Source organism: Pseudophryne corroboree, chromosome 8 (genome assembly GCF_028390025.1).
Source record: "Pseudophryne corroboree isolate aPseCor3 chromosome 8, aPseCor3.hap2, whole genome shotgun sequence".
Lineage (NCBI taxonomy): Eukaryota > Metazoa > Chordata > Amphibia > Anura > Myobatrachidae > Pseudophryne > Pseudophryne corroboree.
In genome coordinates this window covers 408,165,629-408,180,766 of record NC_086451.1, presented here as the reverse complement: position 1 = coordinate 408,180,766, position 15,138 = coordinate 408,165,629, and the positions used below count along the sequence as shown (strand labels likewise).

General features: G+C 47.4%; 1 protein-coding gene across 2 annotated transcripts in view; it reads right to left on the bottom strand.

Moving 5' to 3' along the window:
• Nucleotides 1-4,165: 4,165 nt before the first annotated feature.
• Nucleotides 4,166-15,138, bottom strand: part of HNRNPUL1 (heterogeneous nuclear ribonucleoprotein U like 1) — a 94,844-nt gene continuing 83,871 nt past the window's right edge. The window contains exons 9-15 of one of the 2 annotated variants that reach the window (XM_063937831.1): nt 14,814-14,936; nt 14,595-14,723; nt 14,344-14,512; nt 6,610-6,909; nt 6,307-6,506; nt 5,720-6,214; nt 4,166-5,053 (exon numbers count right to left, since the gene is read on the bottom strand). In XM_063937831.1, coding sequence (XP_063793901.1) covers nt 4,883-5,053; nt 5,720-6,214; nt 6,307-6,506; nt 6,610-6,909; nt 14,344-14,512; nt 14,595-14,723; nt 14,814-14,936 — 1,587 coding nt within the window. In that variant the 3' untranslated portion in view covers nt 4,166-4,882. Of the gene's footprint in view, nt 5,054-5,719; nt 6,218-6,306; nt 6,507-6,609; nt 6,910-14,343; nt 14,513-14,594; nt 14,724-14,813; nt 14,937-15,138 lie in introns of both variants that reach the window. The other variant, XM_063937830.1, reaches the window with a different exon arrangement.

The window sequence follows — 15,138 nt, the reverse complement described above, 5'->3', positions numbered from 1 at the left end:
TAACAGAGCTCCCACCACGAGATCCCCTCCAGGTGGGTGGGTACAGTCATGCTGAAGTCTTTGTGGAAGCAGAACTGGTTCTCTGATCCTGAGATCCGGCAACGGCTGGTTTCTTAGGCTTATCTCTGGTGCCTCTAGCTGCACTGGCCCTAGATCGAAATCTAGAGGACCAAAAGGACTGAGGAGACAGTCCCGGGTAGGTACGTCTAGCAGGCGGAGCTCCTGAAGGGAGAAACGTGGATTTCCCAGCAGTAGCTTTGGAGATCCATGCGTCCAATTTACCTCCAAAGAGCCATTCACCTGTAAAGGGAAGAGATTCCACATTACGTTTGGAGTCAGCAATCCACTAACGCAACCATATTGCTCTGTGTGCAGATTCAGCCATAGCAGAGGTCCTAGCATTTATATTGCCAGATTGGCAATAAATCTGGCAATATTCTGGAGATTCTTTAAGGGAGTTACAGAGGACTCTTGCTGTGTCCTGAATGTGTTTTAGAAAAGTTACAGTAGTAACTAAGGTCATATCACCCAAAAGACCTTCCTGAATTTCAGGGGCAAAGGGGAATGTATGCAGAAACCGTTTGGACACCTGATATTTTTTATCTGGATTTTTCCAGGCTATTTTACATAAGACATCCAATTCCTTGGAATCAGGAAATGTGACTGTCAGTTAGTCGTGTGGGAAGAAAAAGGACTGCTGAAGGGTTCAATACCCTGGATAGGGGTGGAAAACCCACTTATGGGGTCCAACTCATCCCCATCATCCTGTTCATCATCATCAGTATCGGACAGGAGTGCAGGTGGGGCACGTTCTTGTGCACCTGTAGTAGACAGGGGGGGAGGGGGGATGGATGTTCAGTAGTTAGACTTGCCATTGCTTGTTGCAGTATCTGAGTTTTATTTGCAATTGCAGTGGGCTGAGATTACATATCAGACATCATAGTCTTGATAGACCCCAACCAGGAGGGCTCTGGACTCTTCCCCACATTGTGGTCAGCATTCTGATATGTCTGACTACACTGCTCACGATATTGAGCCAGATAAACTAGGGGAGAATCTAGCATTACAAACACTGCATAACTTCTGTTTCACCATATTGAATAAGACAATACACATACAACACAGACCAAAATACAATACAAGTCTGTCCTATTGCATGTGAGAGGAGACACAGGAGAGAGGACACCAGCGCACCCAACGCTGCACAGCCCCCAGTGAGGCTGTCAGCGTTTTATATATGTAAACAACAGTGAGACTGTATTATGAAAAATCTCTCAGAGGGATGTTACTTGTGCACACTAAAGCGGCTCTCCCCTAATACACCAGTAATCCAGGGACTGTTATGGAGGAGCTGTTGAGGCTGCTGCTATGCAGAGGAAGGCGCCAAAATTCCGCTGAGCGCGCTCTCATATAGCTCCGCCCCTCCACCATGGCGCCAGAGCTACCATTTTATATTTATACTGCTCATGTCTCCCTATGTTTGTAGCCTCACATAAATGTTTGGTACAATGTATTTTAGCCAGTCTCACACAGCGGGTCCCCCTCAGGCGGCATGCTGCAGCTGTGAGTCAAGGCGCCATGCCCCACTGAACAAACAGCCCCTCAGGACGGTGGTCCTGCAGCAGGGAAGCGGCTCTGCACCTCAAGAGGCCGGTGACCCCCCCCCCCCTAACACCCATGGTGCAGGTATGCTGTTCCACAAATAGCATACCGAAATAAAACTTTAAAAGAAATTGCAAGCTCCAGAGTTTTTTTTCTTCAGAGTGTGCATCCTCTACTGAGGGTACTTTTCTCTAAACTGACCTGTCGGAGGAGGCATAGAGGGGAGGAGCCAGCACAACCAGTTGAAGAAATTTAAAGTGCACTGGCTCCTTTGGACCCGTCTATACCCCATCATACTAATCTATCCCCAATATCCCTTACGGGCGCTAGAGAAATTGCATCTATAGCTGACGTTCATACATTCACTCAGGGCGCATTGCGGCTTCAGCCTCCGTATGTCCCTCCTGTGGCTCCATGGGATCTGTCTGTTGTCCTGAATGCCCTGCAAGAGTCTCCATTTGAACCTCGAGACAGTGGACCTTAAAACGGCTCAGGGCCAAGGTCCTGTTTCTACTGGCTATTGCCTCTGCTCGAAGGGTGTGTCGGACTTAGGCGCTTTGTCCTGTCGCCCACCCTTTCTAATATTCCATTGTGACCGGGCAGTTGTTAGCTCTCGCCCAGGTTATTTACCTAAGCTGGTGTCATCTTTTCACCTTAACCAAGATATTGCGGTATCGGCATTTATCCCGTCTGACTTGTCCGCCAAAGAGCGATCTTTGGATGTGGTAAGGGCACTCCGTATATATGTGAAGAGGACTGCCTCTATTAGGAGGTCAGATGCCCTTTTTATACTATTTGGTTTTCACAAATGTGGCTGGCCTGCGAATAAGCAAACCTTGGCCAGATGGATTAGAATGGTGATTGCACAAGCTTATGCTCAGGCTGGGCTCACAGCTGCTGCTGCTATTAAGGCCCATTCTACTCTGTCTGTTGGACCTTCTTGGGCAGCCCAACATGGCGCATCCGCAGGACAATTGTGCAAGGCGGCTGCGTGGTCCTCCGTGAACACGTTCAATAGGTTCCATGCCTTTGATACTTCCACCTCCCAGGACACTTCCTTTGGACGCCAGGTTCTCATACCCGCTAATGTGCATCCCCTCCCTTGAGGAACTGCTTTAGGACATCCCCGCTATATTCCCTGTGGAACAGTGTACCCCCCGCTGCAGAAAAGGAGTTTTATGGTAGATTTACCATGGTTAAATCTTTCTGCAAGGTACACTGGGATCCACAGGGCGCCCACCCTGACGCACTTAGCTTCTGTGGGTTTGTATTGCATTAGCTGCTAGTCCCTTCTCCTGTCGTGAGCACGTGGTACTGTGTGATTAACATCTGCCTGCTCTTTTACCTGCTTCTGCATTGGACTGGTTTACTAACACGGAGTTCAGTGCCTGGAGGCGGGGTTATATAGGAGGCCCCGCAATGCAATCTGGGACAGTCTAAAGCTTTAGCCTGTTGGTGCCTCTGGATCAAGATCCATCTCTACACCCCAATGTATTCCCTGTAGAACCCAGTGTACCTCACAGAAAGATTTAACCATGGTAAGTCTACTATAAATCTCCTTTTTAAAATGAGCCAGGATTTTTCTCAAAATATATTTACAATCCACACTCCTGTCTCCTGCAACATGGTGACTATTCTAACCTATTTACCAGTGGTGTGTTACAGCATTCTATGTGCCATCGATCAGAAAGCTACTACCTACAGGCAGTACACAGCGAGCAGCAGAAGTACTCATAAGAGCACAGGAAGCTATGGCACACAAGAGTGTGGAAGGTACTGTAAGTAAGGGGTTTATTTACTAAACTATCAACAGTGATAAAGTGGGAGAGAAATAAAGTACCAGCCAAACAACTCCTAAATGCCATGTTACAGGCTCTGTTTGAAAAATGACAGGAGCTGGTTGCTTTGCAGTTTCTCTCTCCAAGGTTTAGTAAACAGACGCCATAATTTTATTTAAAAATATTTGCCCTGCTTCAGCCTTCCAGATTGATTTTGGAATTGAGAACCAAGACTCCATGTGCTATATATTTACAAAGCAGCGGAAAATAGAAATCGGAACTAATAGAGCGAGTCAATTGTTTTATCCGTGGCTGCCACTAGATGGTGCCCAACGTCAGCAATTTAATTGTTCTGCCGTTTGGGCGCCCAGCAGCCATGGAGGACACATTTTTTTCTTGCAGCCTTTTGAGCTGCGAGGAAAAAAATAAAATAAAAATGTAAACTGGTCACTTTGGGTGTCTTAATGGGAGTTTGGACGGGGTTGGCTGGTTTCGGGGGCTAAGCCCGGTCTGTTTGGGCGTGACATACGCAATGTGCTTGGCCGCCTAAACACAAATGAATTGTGACATTTGTTTGGGAGTCTAAAAAGTCCAGTTTAGATTGGATTTTTATAGACGCCAAAACAACTGAATTGGCCCTATTCAGTGTAACGCATGCTGGGTTTTACACAATGTTTGTGCGGCTTTAAATTTTCAGCTCTATGTAAATACAGCCCCTTGTGTTGTTGAACACTGAGCAGTATTTACCAACAACCCTCCCCAAAAAAACACAAGCAGACAATAAAAATTTTTCCCTTAAAATTCAATATTCACACCGATCCAAATTAGAATAAAAAACAAAAACAAATGGTCTTCCATCACAGACATGTGCAATGAAACAGAAAATGTGGCAGGTTGTAATGTTACCCTCTGGATAATGAAATGAAAACTTCAATAATTTTTTTTTTTTTTTTAAACAGCAAAAAACAGTAAAACATTAATCTTCTACAATAAAATAAAGTCATTTTTTTTTTTGTTTTTTTTTGTAACATGGCAAAAAAGCAAGTTAAAGCCTATGGTACAGACATTTCATTAGGAATCCATGCAGGCATGAGCAGGTACTGCTACACTGAAGTAAGTACAAGTAGTAAGGGGAATAAAAAGGAACAAACAAAAAATTTAAAAACTGAAAAGTGCAGTCAAGTCTGCTGCACAGTTACATAGCATGGAATGCACGCTGGAGAATGGGGGTTTGTTTTTCCAGAGACAACTTCCAAAAAGGACAATTACTAGCTAAAAGGAGTAACATTCACTTTATGTATTCTTCTTGAGACACAGTAAAATGATATATATATGTACTTGTCTTGGTGCCAGCAAACTATTATCCCATAACAGACCCAAACATAGGAGTCCATTCGTGTTTACGGTTGATCAGAAAAGTAGGAAGTTTAATCCAATGTGGTTGAGGATCTCAAATCGGTCCTGGTGTGAAACCAAAACAAACGTCACTTTCCTACAGAATCTCACGGTGCTCCGCCATAAGAGCCGTATCGAGCAGGCTGATCATAACCACCACCACCGCTGCTGCTGCTGCCGCCTCCACCTCCATAACTCCACTGCCCTTGACCTTGTGACTGACCAGGAGTTGGACTTTGGGCCTGGCCAGGACCCTGGTTCCACTGCTGATTTCCATACTAGGAGATAAAAAATAAAAAAGTCACAGGTGCACAAAAAAAAAAAAAAAAAAAAAAGGAGACTGCAATACATGAAACTGAATACATATGTAAAGTCTGTGGAGTACATGCAGCTACAACTAGCATCCCATTCTCCTCTAGGTTTAGACCGTGAAGAATGGATTTCAGAAGATTGAGGATTTCAGAAAAACATTAGAGCCTGTTTAGTCATGTGAAAAGTAAGTATATAATTTGCAGTGCAGACTTTCCCTTTATGGACCTTCAGAAACATAATGCACGAAAAAAATAATTTGATCACTAACAATTTAAATATTTGTGATCATTTCTCAATCAGAACTATAAATATAAAGTACCAAGTTTATATTTCCTGTTCAGTCTTATTAGCTGTGCTTAGATGCCCACTGTATCTCTGCAAGAAGCAAAGTTCAAACACAACCAAGATCATATCTTGGTTCCAGATTTGAGTAAAAGGTCTATGAAAAATAGGCAAGAACTTTACCCATTTTCAATCTGTTAACAGACCACGTACTGCAACTTATAGCTACCAAATAATTTATTTCATGTGTTAAGAGTAAATAATACCAAGATTGCTGGCCTATGCGTTTAAGGAACAGTTCCAGATATCAACAGATATAGAAGGAAGTGTCTGGGATGAATGATACTTACCGACTGCTGACTGTAGCCACCCTGGTTGTACGAGGACTGCGAAGAGGAGGCGTTTGGAGGTGGCGGTTGGCTGTAGCTTTGCGCACCACTATAGCTTTGATTGTTGGTGCTGTAGCTCTGGCTGCTGTAACCACCACCGCTTCCACTGCCTTGGCCATAGCCACCACTGCTTCCACCGCCCTGGCCGTATCCACCACTACTTCCACCACTCTGGCCGTATCCAGCACTTCCACCTCCTTGTCCATAACCACCAACGCTTCCACCGCCCTGGCCGTAACCTCCGCTGCTTCCGACACCCTGGCTGTAACCTCCACTGCTTCCACCACCCTGGCTGTAACCTCCACTGCTTCCGCCACCCTGGCCGTAACTTCCACTGCTTCCGCCACCCTGGCCGTAACCTCCACTGCTTCCGCCACCCTGGCCGTATCCTCCACTGCTTCCGCCACCCTGGCCATAGCCTCCTCCACTGCTGTAGCCACCTTGCCCAAAGCTTGACTGCTGAAAAACAAATGGAGACGATGAGTGAAGAGCTTGTTACACTGTAAGGTAGTGAAGAAAACACACGTGGTAGACATGGGTTTCCGTACCTGCCCTTGGCTATAGCTGCTGGAGGCATCATGAGGGGGATTTGAGGAGTGTGTACCACCACCATAACCACTGCCTTGGCTGCCTGCTGTGTTGTAACTGAGCTGCTGACTGTTCTGGCCATAGCCACCTCGATGTTCTGAGCCATTATCCTGTGAGCCCCCAGACCACCGACTCTGAGAATTGTTCCCTCTGTTAAATCCTGCAAAATCAAAAGGGGCAAAATACATTATATGTAATTGTGTACATTAAACAGTTTTAAAAAAGAAAAAGGAAGAACAGTGAAAGAAAAAATGACTGCTTACCGCTGCCACCTCGGAATCCACTTCCTGAGTTTCCACCTCTACCTGGAAACCCTCCTCTATTACCACCAGAAGGGCCGCGGCTGTCAAATCGCTGATTATCTCCACGCCCCCCATCGCCTCTGCCTCTGTCTCCACCAGGGGGTCCCCCACCACGGCCTCTGAATTTCTTGTCAGGGGGTGGCCCTAATTTCTTTCCTTCATCGTTGTACTGGCGGACCAGAAGCTGTGCCTCCTCCTTCTGCAGCTCAATGTAGATCACCTCTTCCAAGAACTCTCCTGCTTCTGGAAGGCTAAAATTCGCTGAAAGGAGAGACAGAAGCCAAACATGATATAATTGACTAACAATATGGAATAAAGGAATGGGGTGATTACAATAAATTCACTGGGAAATTTTACACAGCAATAAGAACGCTCACAGTAAGTTAAAGATGGATAGCCACTTCCGAAGCTGAAAGCAGAAGAGTCCACAGGCAGTGATCAGTGAGTACAAAAGAAACATGCCAGCTGCTAATCCTCATTATATAGTGGTAACATTCCCAGTCTGACACAAGGAAGACTCCGTTTTATTTCCATCTGGGAAGCATGAACTTAAGGACGTGGTCAGAACGTGACCACTGGCCCTCCCAATTTGTACAGTATGTTCACCCATGTTTGCCTGGCTTTAATTCAATATCTCCAAAATCCTAGTGCTACACAAATACAGAATTAACAATAGTGTGAGTGTGTGTGTGTGTGTGTGTGTGTGTGTGTGTGTGTGTGGTCAGAAATTTATACTGTAGGGTCCAATGATACTGGTACAGATACAAATGATATAAATACTCTCAAAAGCGTAGAATGTAGGTGCCATATAATGGGATTTATGGTCTTACCTGGTTAAATCCTTTTCTTGGAGTCCATAGTCCACAGGAGGAATTACACTGGAACATCCTAAAGCTAACCCCTCAAGGAGTGGGCCGCTCCTGTACTGCGCTCAGGCACTACGCCAAAACGCTGCATTATCCGACTCAAAAGTGTAAAAGGCGTAAAATCTGATGAACGTCTGGGGAGGTGGCCGGCCTGCAAAGTTGTCCTGCAGAGACTCCACGGCAAGCTTCCACTGAACAAGTGGAGTGAGCTGGGACCTCCACAGGGATAGGAAGCCTTGCCGCCAAATAGGCCTGGCAAACTGTCAAACGGAGCCACCTGGCCAAGGTCTGTTTTGAAGCTGGCCAGCCCAGTCTGTGAGCCATATAAGGACAAACAAGGAATCAGACTTACGAACCTTCCTCGTCCTGTACACGTAAATGCGGAGAGCCCGGACAACATCCAGAAGTCGCCTCAGAGGAACAGTCTGCAAAAGCTAAGACAACTATCTCCTGATTTAAATGAAACCTGGAAACCACATTGGGTGGGTAGTTTAAATGAGTGCGAAGGACCGTACTGTCGGGCTGAGGAGACGGCCAACAGGAAGAATTGTCTTCCACGTAAGCCAGCGGAGATCCACTGTGTCCAGAAGTTCAAGATGGGTTTATAGGAGAGCCCAGAAAACCAGTGAGAGGCCCCACGGAGCAACAGGTGGCTGAACATGCAGCACTCCTGCAAGAAAGTTAGATTGTCCGGCAAGACTGCCTGCTGACGCTGGAAGATAGACAGGGTAGAGACCTGGACCTTCAACAAAGAAAGTCGAAAGCCTAGATCCAGACCCACCTGGAGAAAAGCTGACAGACAGAAGGCATGCGGGTTGAACCCTCTGGCCGAGCACCAGGCAAAGCAGGTCTTTCACATTCTGTAGGAAATCCTGGCCGAGGAAGGCTTTCTGGCTCAGAGCATGGACCAAATTACCCTGTTGAGAAACCCTTCTCCCTCAGGACGGATGCGTCAATAGCCAACCCCGTGAAAGCTAGATGGTCCAGTTTACAGATGAAGGCATGGGCCTTGAGAGAGAAGGTCCTGTCTCAGAGGTAGCAGTGGAGTGTCAATGGAGAGACCCTTAAGATCTGCGTACCACCCTCGATGTGGCAAATCTGGAGCTACCAAATCATGGTTCTTCCTTCCCGCTTAAACTTGCCGATGAGTCACAGGAGCATCTGGATTGGCAGGAGGACTTACACCAGAGGGAACAATCATGGAGCTGTTAACGTGTCCACTAGAAAGGCCTCGGTGTCTCTTGTCCGTAAGCCATATCTTGGTACCTGGTGGTTGTGTCGAAACGCTATCATGTCGATGTCTGGAATACCCCACCATCATACTAGCATCTGAAATACCTCCGGATGTAAAGCCCACTCGCTGGAGTGAATGTCCTGGCGGCTGAGGAAGTTGGCCTCCCAGTTGAGAACCGCAGGAATGAAGACTGCAGACAGGGCTGGCAGATCACCCTCTGCCCAATGGAAGATTTGCGCCACCTCTCATCGCGGCCGTCTCCTTGACAATTTATGTAAGTGACAGCCATCGAGTTATCAGACTGCACTTTGACTGGGCAACCCCAGAGGAGGTGCTGAGCCACAAAGAGAGAGCTCGGAAGATTGCTCTGAGTTCCAGTACACTGATGAGGAGTTGGCCCTCCTGAGCAATTCAGCGGCCCTGGAAAGACTGAAGATCGCAGACTGCTCCCGACCCTCACAGGATGGTGTCGGTGGTTATCCAATCCAGGTTGCAGAATGGCCAGGCACTCTGTCAGGTTGGATTGTAGGAGCCACCACATGAGGGCGTGTCTAACCTCCCAGGAGAGGATAATGGTCTGTGCCTTGATGTGCACGTAGGACACGTGCCACTGTTCGAGAACCTATTGAGGGGACAGGAGTGAAACGGAGTGTACTCCACCATGTCGAATGTGGCTATCATTGACCCCAGAATCTTCATACACGCATGGATGTAGACCTTGCCATGATGCAGAAAGGACTTGATCCTGGACTGCAAGGCCAAAACCTTGTCCTGATGAAGGAAGGCACGTTGAAGCCAAGAATCCAAGGAAAAACCCCAAGTGCCGCATTTCCTGTGAAGGCGTCAGTGATGATTTTCACCAATTTATCCTCCAGCCATGAGACTGTAAAAGATTGACAGTGATTTTAATAAGGTTCTGCAACATGTCCGGAGTAGTCCGTCCAAATAGGGCAATATCCGGACTCCCTGCGACGCAAGTGCGCCGCCAGTATTGCCATAATCTTGGTAAAACACACGAGGAGCTGTAGACAAACCGAACGGTAACGCCCAAACCTGGAAGTGATCTTCCTGACTGGCAAAGCATATGAAGCGCTGTTGATCGGGTCGGATGGGGATGTGTAGGTATGCATCCTCAATGTCCAGCGATTCCATGAAGTCCCCCGGTTCCAGTGCCAAGATATTGGAAGATACTTCAGTTTCTTGAGATTGAGAAAAGGTTGGTAGGAGCCATCCAGGAAGTGAGTGGCATAGAAAATCTTGGCCCCGATGAGCTTGGGAGACCGGGATGATGACGGTGGAGGCTACAAGAGACTGCACTGACTGTTAAAGAGTGTCTGCTTTTGTTGTATCCTGCTGAAGTCCTGTGTAAAAGAACCTCCGAAGAGGATGTCTCTGAAATGTCAGTGCGTATCCCCGAGAGATGACACCTCTGACCCATGCATCAGTCGTGGGGTCTATCCATCTCGGAACAAAGACAGAAGTAGTCTGCCTCCCACCCTGGGGTCCCACAGGAGGCCTGTCCCATCCCACTGTGGGTTTCTCGGGCCGCTTGACGTCTGGTAGCCCAGGGCTGCTTACAGCCCCTGGACGGAGGATATCTAGAGGACACCTGACCTTTGTCTCTGCCTTTGTGGACAAAAGGAGCAAAAAGTAGTCTTGGCTCGAGATGGAAGGCAAGAAAGCAGTCTTCAACACCGCCATTGTAGAGACTATCTTGTCCAGTTCCTGGCCAAACAGCATACCCCCTGCATAAAGGAGTGTCTCAAGAGAATTCTTGGAGTTGGCATCCACACGCCAGGAACGTAGCCAAAGGGTCCATCCAGCCGCAATCGTGGAAGCTGAAACTCCAGTGTTCACGGCCGCCTTGCCAAAGTAGGTACACGCCTTTTTGGATATTCAAGACATGCGCACGCAACTCTCTCCTACTTGGGTCTTCTGTCAGTCCACGCTCCAGCTTCTCCATCCAATATTCAATAGTCTTAGCTACCCAGGCCGATGCCAGAGAAGAATAAGTGATGGCTCCTGCATGAGTGTAAGCTGATTTGAGGAATTTCTCCAGCTTTCTATCCGTGGGATCGTTGAGAGAAGAGGCATCTGGGACAGGGAGGGCCAAGAACCTAACTAAGCATGCCACGTGCACATCCACTGGAGGGGGATATTTCCACTTGGCCCTTTCCTTAGGTGGTAGAGGGTAAATGGAAGCCATGCGTTTGGATATCTGCCAATGTTTAGTCAGCTAAGACCAAGCTACCTCCAGAAGGTCCGCCAGTGAAGTCGATGCGCGAGTTAACTCTTTCTTTTGATGCTTAGATAGCAGAGCCTTGTCTCGAGAAGATGGGTCGGTATCTTCAATCTGAAGTACTGCTTTAACTGCCCTGACCAGAGCTTCTACATCAGTCAGGGGCATGGAATCTTCAGGGACCGAAGAGGACTCCACGTCTTAAGTGGCCGACTCCTGGTCCGAAAGGGATTCTGGCTCAGTCCTCCTCTGACAAGGGAGTGGAATTCTCCTGTGTCACCGGCCTGCGCAAAGACACCAGACCTCTATTCAGGAGCCACTGCACAAAAGTTGCTATATCCACTAAGCCCTGCAATGACTGCGCAAAGGACTACATCCATGGCGGCTCAACAGTGTAAGACTGCGCTAGCCCTGCACTGACTACGGGTGCGCAAGGGGCCGCAGCAAGTAAAGCAGGCGGAGAAGACCGGCGGTTTACCAAATGTGACATTACCTGTGTCAACGTGGAAGTCCAAGCTGGTTTTTAAAGGGAGCTGAGCTGAAGGAGTCTCCCGCCCTGGAGCCGTGAAGCAACGGACACACAGGCCCTCGTCAAGATACTGGGAGAAAGAATGTTGACAGACTCTGCAAGTACAAGGCACTGGTGCAGTGTCCTCCTTGTCAGCTCTGTCTTTGGGAGGCATGTTCACAAATATAAACCTCACACACAGGCACAAGCTGAGCGTGAATAAAGGATGGAGTGCAAGAGAGTCAAGCTGACCCCCTCTATATCAAGTGGGGCAGCTACAAAAAAATATCAATGAGTGATATACACTATCGATATTTAACAAGGCACCAACCACAGGCTGTTCCTATAAAGTGAGTGGCAATTAGGACCACAAGCACACCTACATGCAGAAAAAAAGTGGGCATTACTACTCAAGTGTCCAGCTGGGGAAAGCAGGCAGGAGTTTAGCAAAGGACCAGGCTACTAGGAGCAAGGTAGAGAGAGGAGATGGAGCCGAGCCTCCTTCTCTGTGAAACGCTGGAGCAGCAATGTGCTTAAAATTGCTGCCCAGTGTTCTGGGAGAAGGAGTTTACCTGAGGCATGCAGTTAGCCTAGGCTTCATACAACCCTCAGCATCAGGGAAGCGGCTACATGCTAAGCTCACCTTCCCCTTAGGCGCTATCAACCCCAGGTACCCTGCAGTGGCACATGCCCTGGTGGTCTAGTGGAGACGCACAGTGCCCAGTGCCTCCACTGCACCTGCCCCAACTGTCTCCCACAAGCGGGGAGAATTGCCGGGGCTACTGCAAGCAGAGTATCAGTCAATTATAGCCCCGGCGTCCAGATGTGGGGCCAACTCGAAGGTGTGCGCCGTCTTGTAGGAAATCCCCCTGCGGTGGAAGTTATGACCCAGTCACTGGTGCTGCCGTGTGTTGGAACGGCAGTATGGGTGTCCAGTGGACACCTGTACCGCCGTTCAAAAGAGAACATTTCTAACTAAAACTGGAGTAACTGGTGGCTGAGCCCTAACCCCCCCCCCCCAAATTAATACCCGCTCCTGCCCAGGGAGAGAGGCATGCTGGGTATAAAAATTGTAACACTTTGGTGCCTGCTTGCTCCCTTACAGTCTATACCCAGCATAATTCCTCCTGTGTCCCCTAGTGGTCGAACAAGAAATTTTAATATTGCCCTTCCTGGTGAGAGAACACAGCAAAGCCTCATTCCAACATGACCAAGAAATGAACGGTACTAGCGAGTCGGGGATATTTAACATGCTGTATTTTACAGATTTCCACGACAGAGCACAGATTTATTTTTATTCACCATTGGTCGAATGAGGATTGGTGACACAGACATAAGATCTTTATGACTTAGCTAGGCTGAAATTCAAAACTAAAAATAGCCATCAATAGGCCTAATTCAGACCTGATTGCTCCTCTGCGAATTTGTAGAGGTTTGCGATCAGATAGTCGCCGCCCAGACAAAGTGAATAACCCCCCAGTGCAAGTCTGCGCACGCCGTGCGAAAAGCTTTGCAAACACCGTCCAGCTGCAAATCCGTTCACAACTCACTCACCATCTCATTCTTTTTCCAGTCTGTGCGTAGCCCAGGGCTTACTCCTACACTGCGATACAAACAGGCTGATCGGGGCCAGAGCCGACGTCACACACCCACCCTGAAAACGCTTGAGAAAGCTTGTGTTTTTCCTGACACTCCCAAAAAAACGGCCAGTTACCACCAAACGCCCGCTTCCTGTCAATTAACCTGCATTCGCCTAGCGATAAGAACGCAGGATTTTTTTTCCCCCCGTTTGGCCTCGCGCCTGTACATTACGATCTGTACGCATGCAGAGCCGATCAGGTCAGAATTAGGCCCAATATACAGTGCAGTCATCAATAACTACAACACAAATACTGTAGGAAAGGTGCAGGACCCCTCGTGGTTTGTAGCATGTTCCCATTAGTCTAGATACATAGTTAATAGGCTGTTAACAGGCATCCGACAACGCGAGAGTAGACAAAGGTTAGGAGAGACCGTAACCATATTGATCTGAAAAGATAATGTTCAACAATTGAGAGACTCCTTAACTTCAAGATAAAGGGGCAGATGTATTAAGCCTGGAGAAGTGATAAAGCAGTGATAAGTGCAAGGTGATAACACACCAGCCAGTCAGCTCCTGTCAATTTACATATTGGAGCCAATTGGCTGGGGCATTATCACTGCTTTATCACTTCTCCAGGCTTAATACATCTGCTCCAGTGATACCAAACAGGGCCACCAGGAGATTTTTAGGGGCTCTGGAATTAGTGAAGGCATGGCCAAACATGAATACCAGGGACATTATTACACTGGCTGAAGGGACATTGCCTGCATTTCCCAGGCAGGCTCACCAGTACTAAATAGTACCTGTAATAAAGTTAAGCTACCTGCCTTATAGCACTCACCACCTCTATACCCATCACTAGGATCAAGATTGGACTCAAGTCAACCAATGCCAGAGTGCAAGATAACCGACGCAAGATAAGCGGACAATTGGGGTGGCAATTGTACATCTTTCTGGGGTGTTTGTATTGCTGCTCATTTTTGACAAGCACAAAAACTTCAACTCTGCTTGGATTACAGGTTCCTATTTGCACCTGTAGTAAAACTCGTAGGTTTGGCGGAGTGTCCTCAGACGAAAACGGTCAGGTTACAGGGAATACTAATCTAATAGTGAAGCCAACCATTGAAAGGGAGTTTGCAGTATGTGTGTTAGGATAATGATTTAAGGTCCTGTTTAAGCAATGTCCCTATAATATGCAAACCAGTAACCTGATCAGATAGGCTCTAAAAAGGAACAGGTTAGGAAGAAGTAGGATAGATAATTTACCTTTCATTTCTAGCACAGCATGGTCAGGAACATCCTTTCCTTCCTCGTCTGTGCGTTTCACAATACGGTCCAGTAGATCTTCATCTGTGGGGCAGATTATAACAGCCTTGCGCTGAAATCCTTCAAACGGTCGCATCTTCCTGCGCTGAGCTGTGGCATAGACGTTTGTCTGAGAAGAGACAACAGGAGAGAGACTGAGTGGCTGTGCTGAGCATTTGGCGTAGTCTGCGCTATCCTGTCCCCCTACTTACCTGATCCAAGATGTAGTTCCGTTTCCTGCGGGAAGCTATCTGGATGAGCTGATTTAAACACTTTGTGGCTTGCTGAATGAGGACATCCCAGCGACCGGCATAGTTACGCTGCCGCCTAAGTCCCATAACCTGCAGGAGAGCTTATGGTCACAATGGCTCCATGTCAATCATTCTCTGTCATTTGATATCTTACCAACTTTCAATACAATGCCATCTTACCTTCATCTTCTCCATAATGGCATTAGTGCCAAGCATGTTGTATTTCTTTTCAGGATTGGCCAACGAGTGCTTAATCGCCCAGGTGGTCTTACCAGCCCCAGGCAGGCCCACCATCATCAGAATCTGGGGAATAACACATAAGGCTTTTCATACAGTATAATATAAAGGGGGAGACTTATCAAAGTTTGGACATAAACCAATCAGCTCCTATTTGTCATTTTTCAAATACAGCCTGTAAACTGAACAGAGCAGATTGCATGGTACTTTATCTCTCCAAGCTTTGATAAATCTCCCCCATAGTATTAGTATCAAAAGTAATCTATAT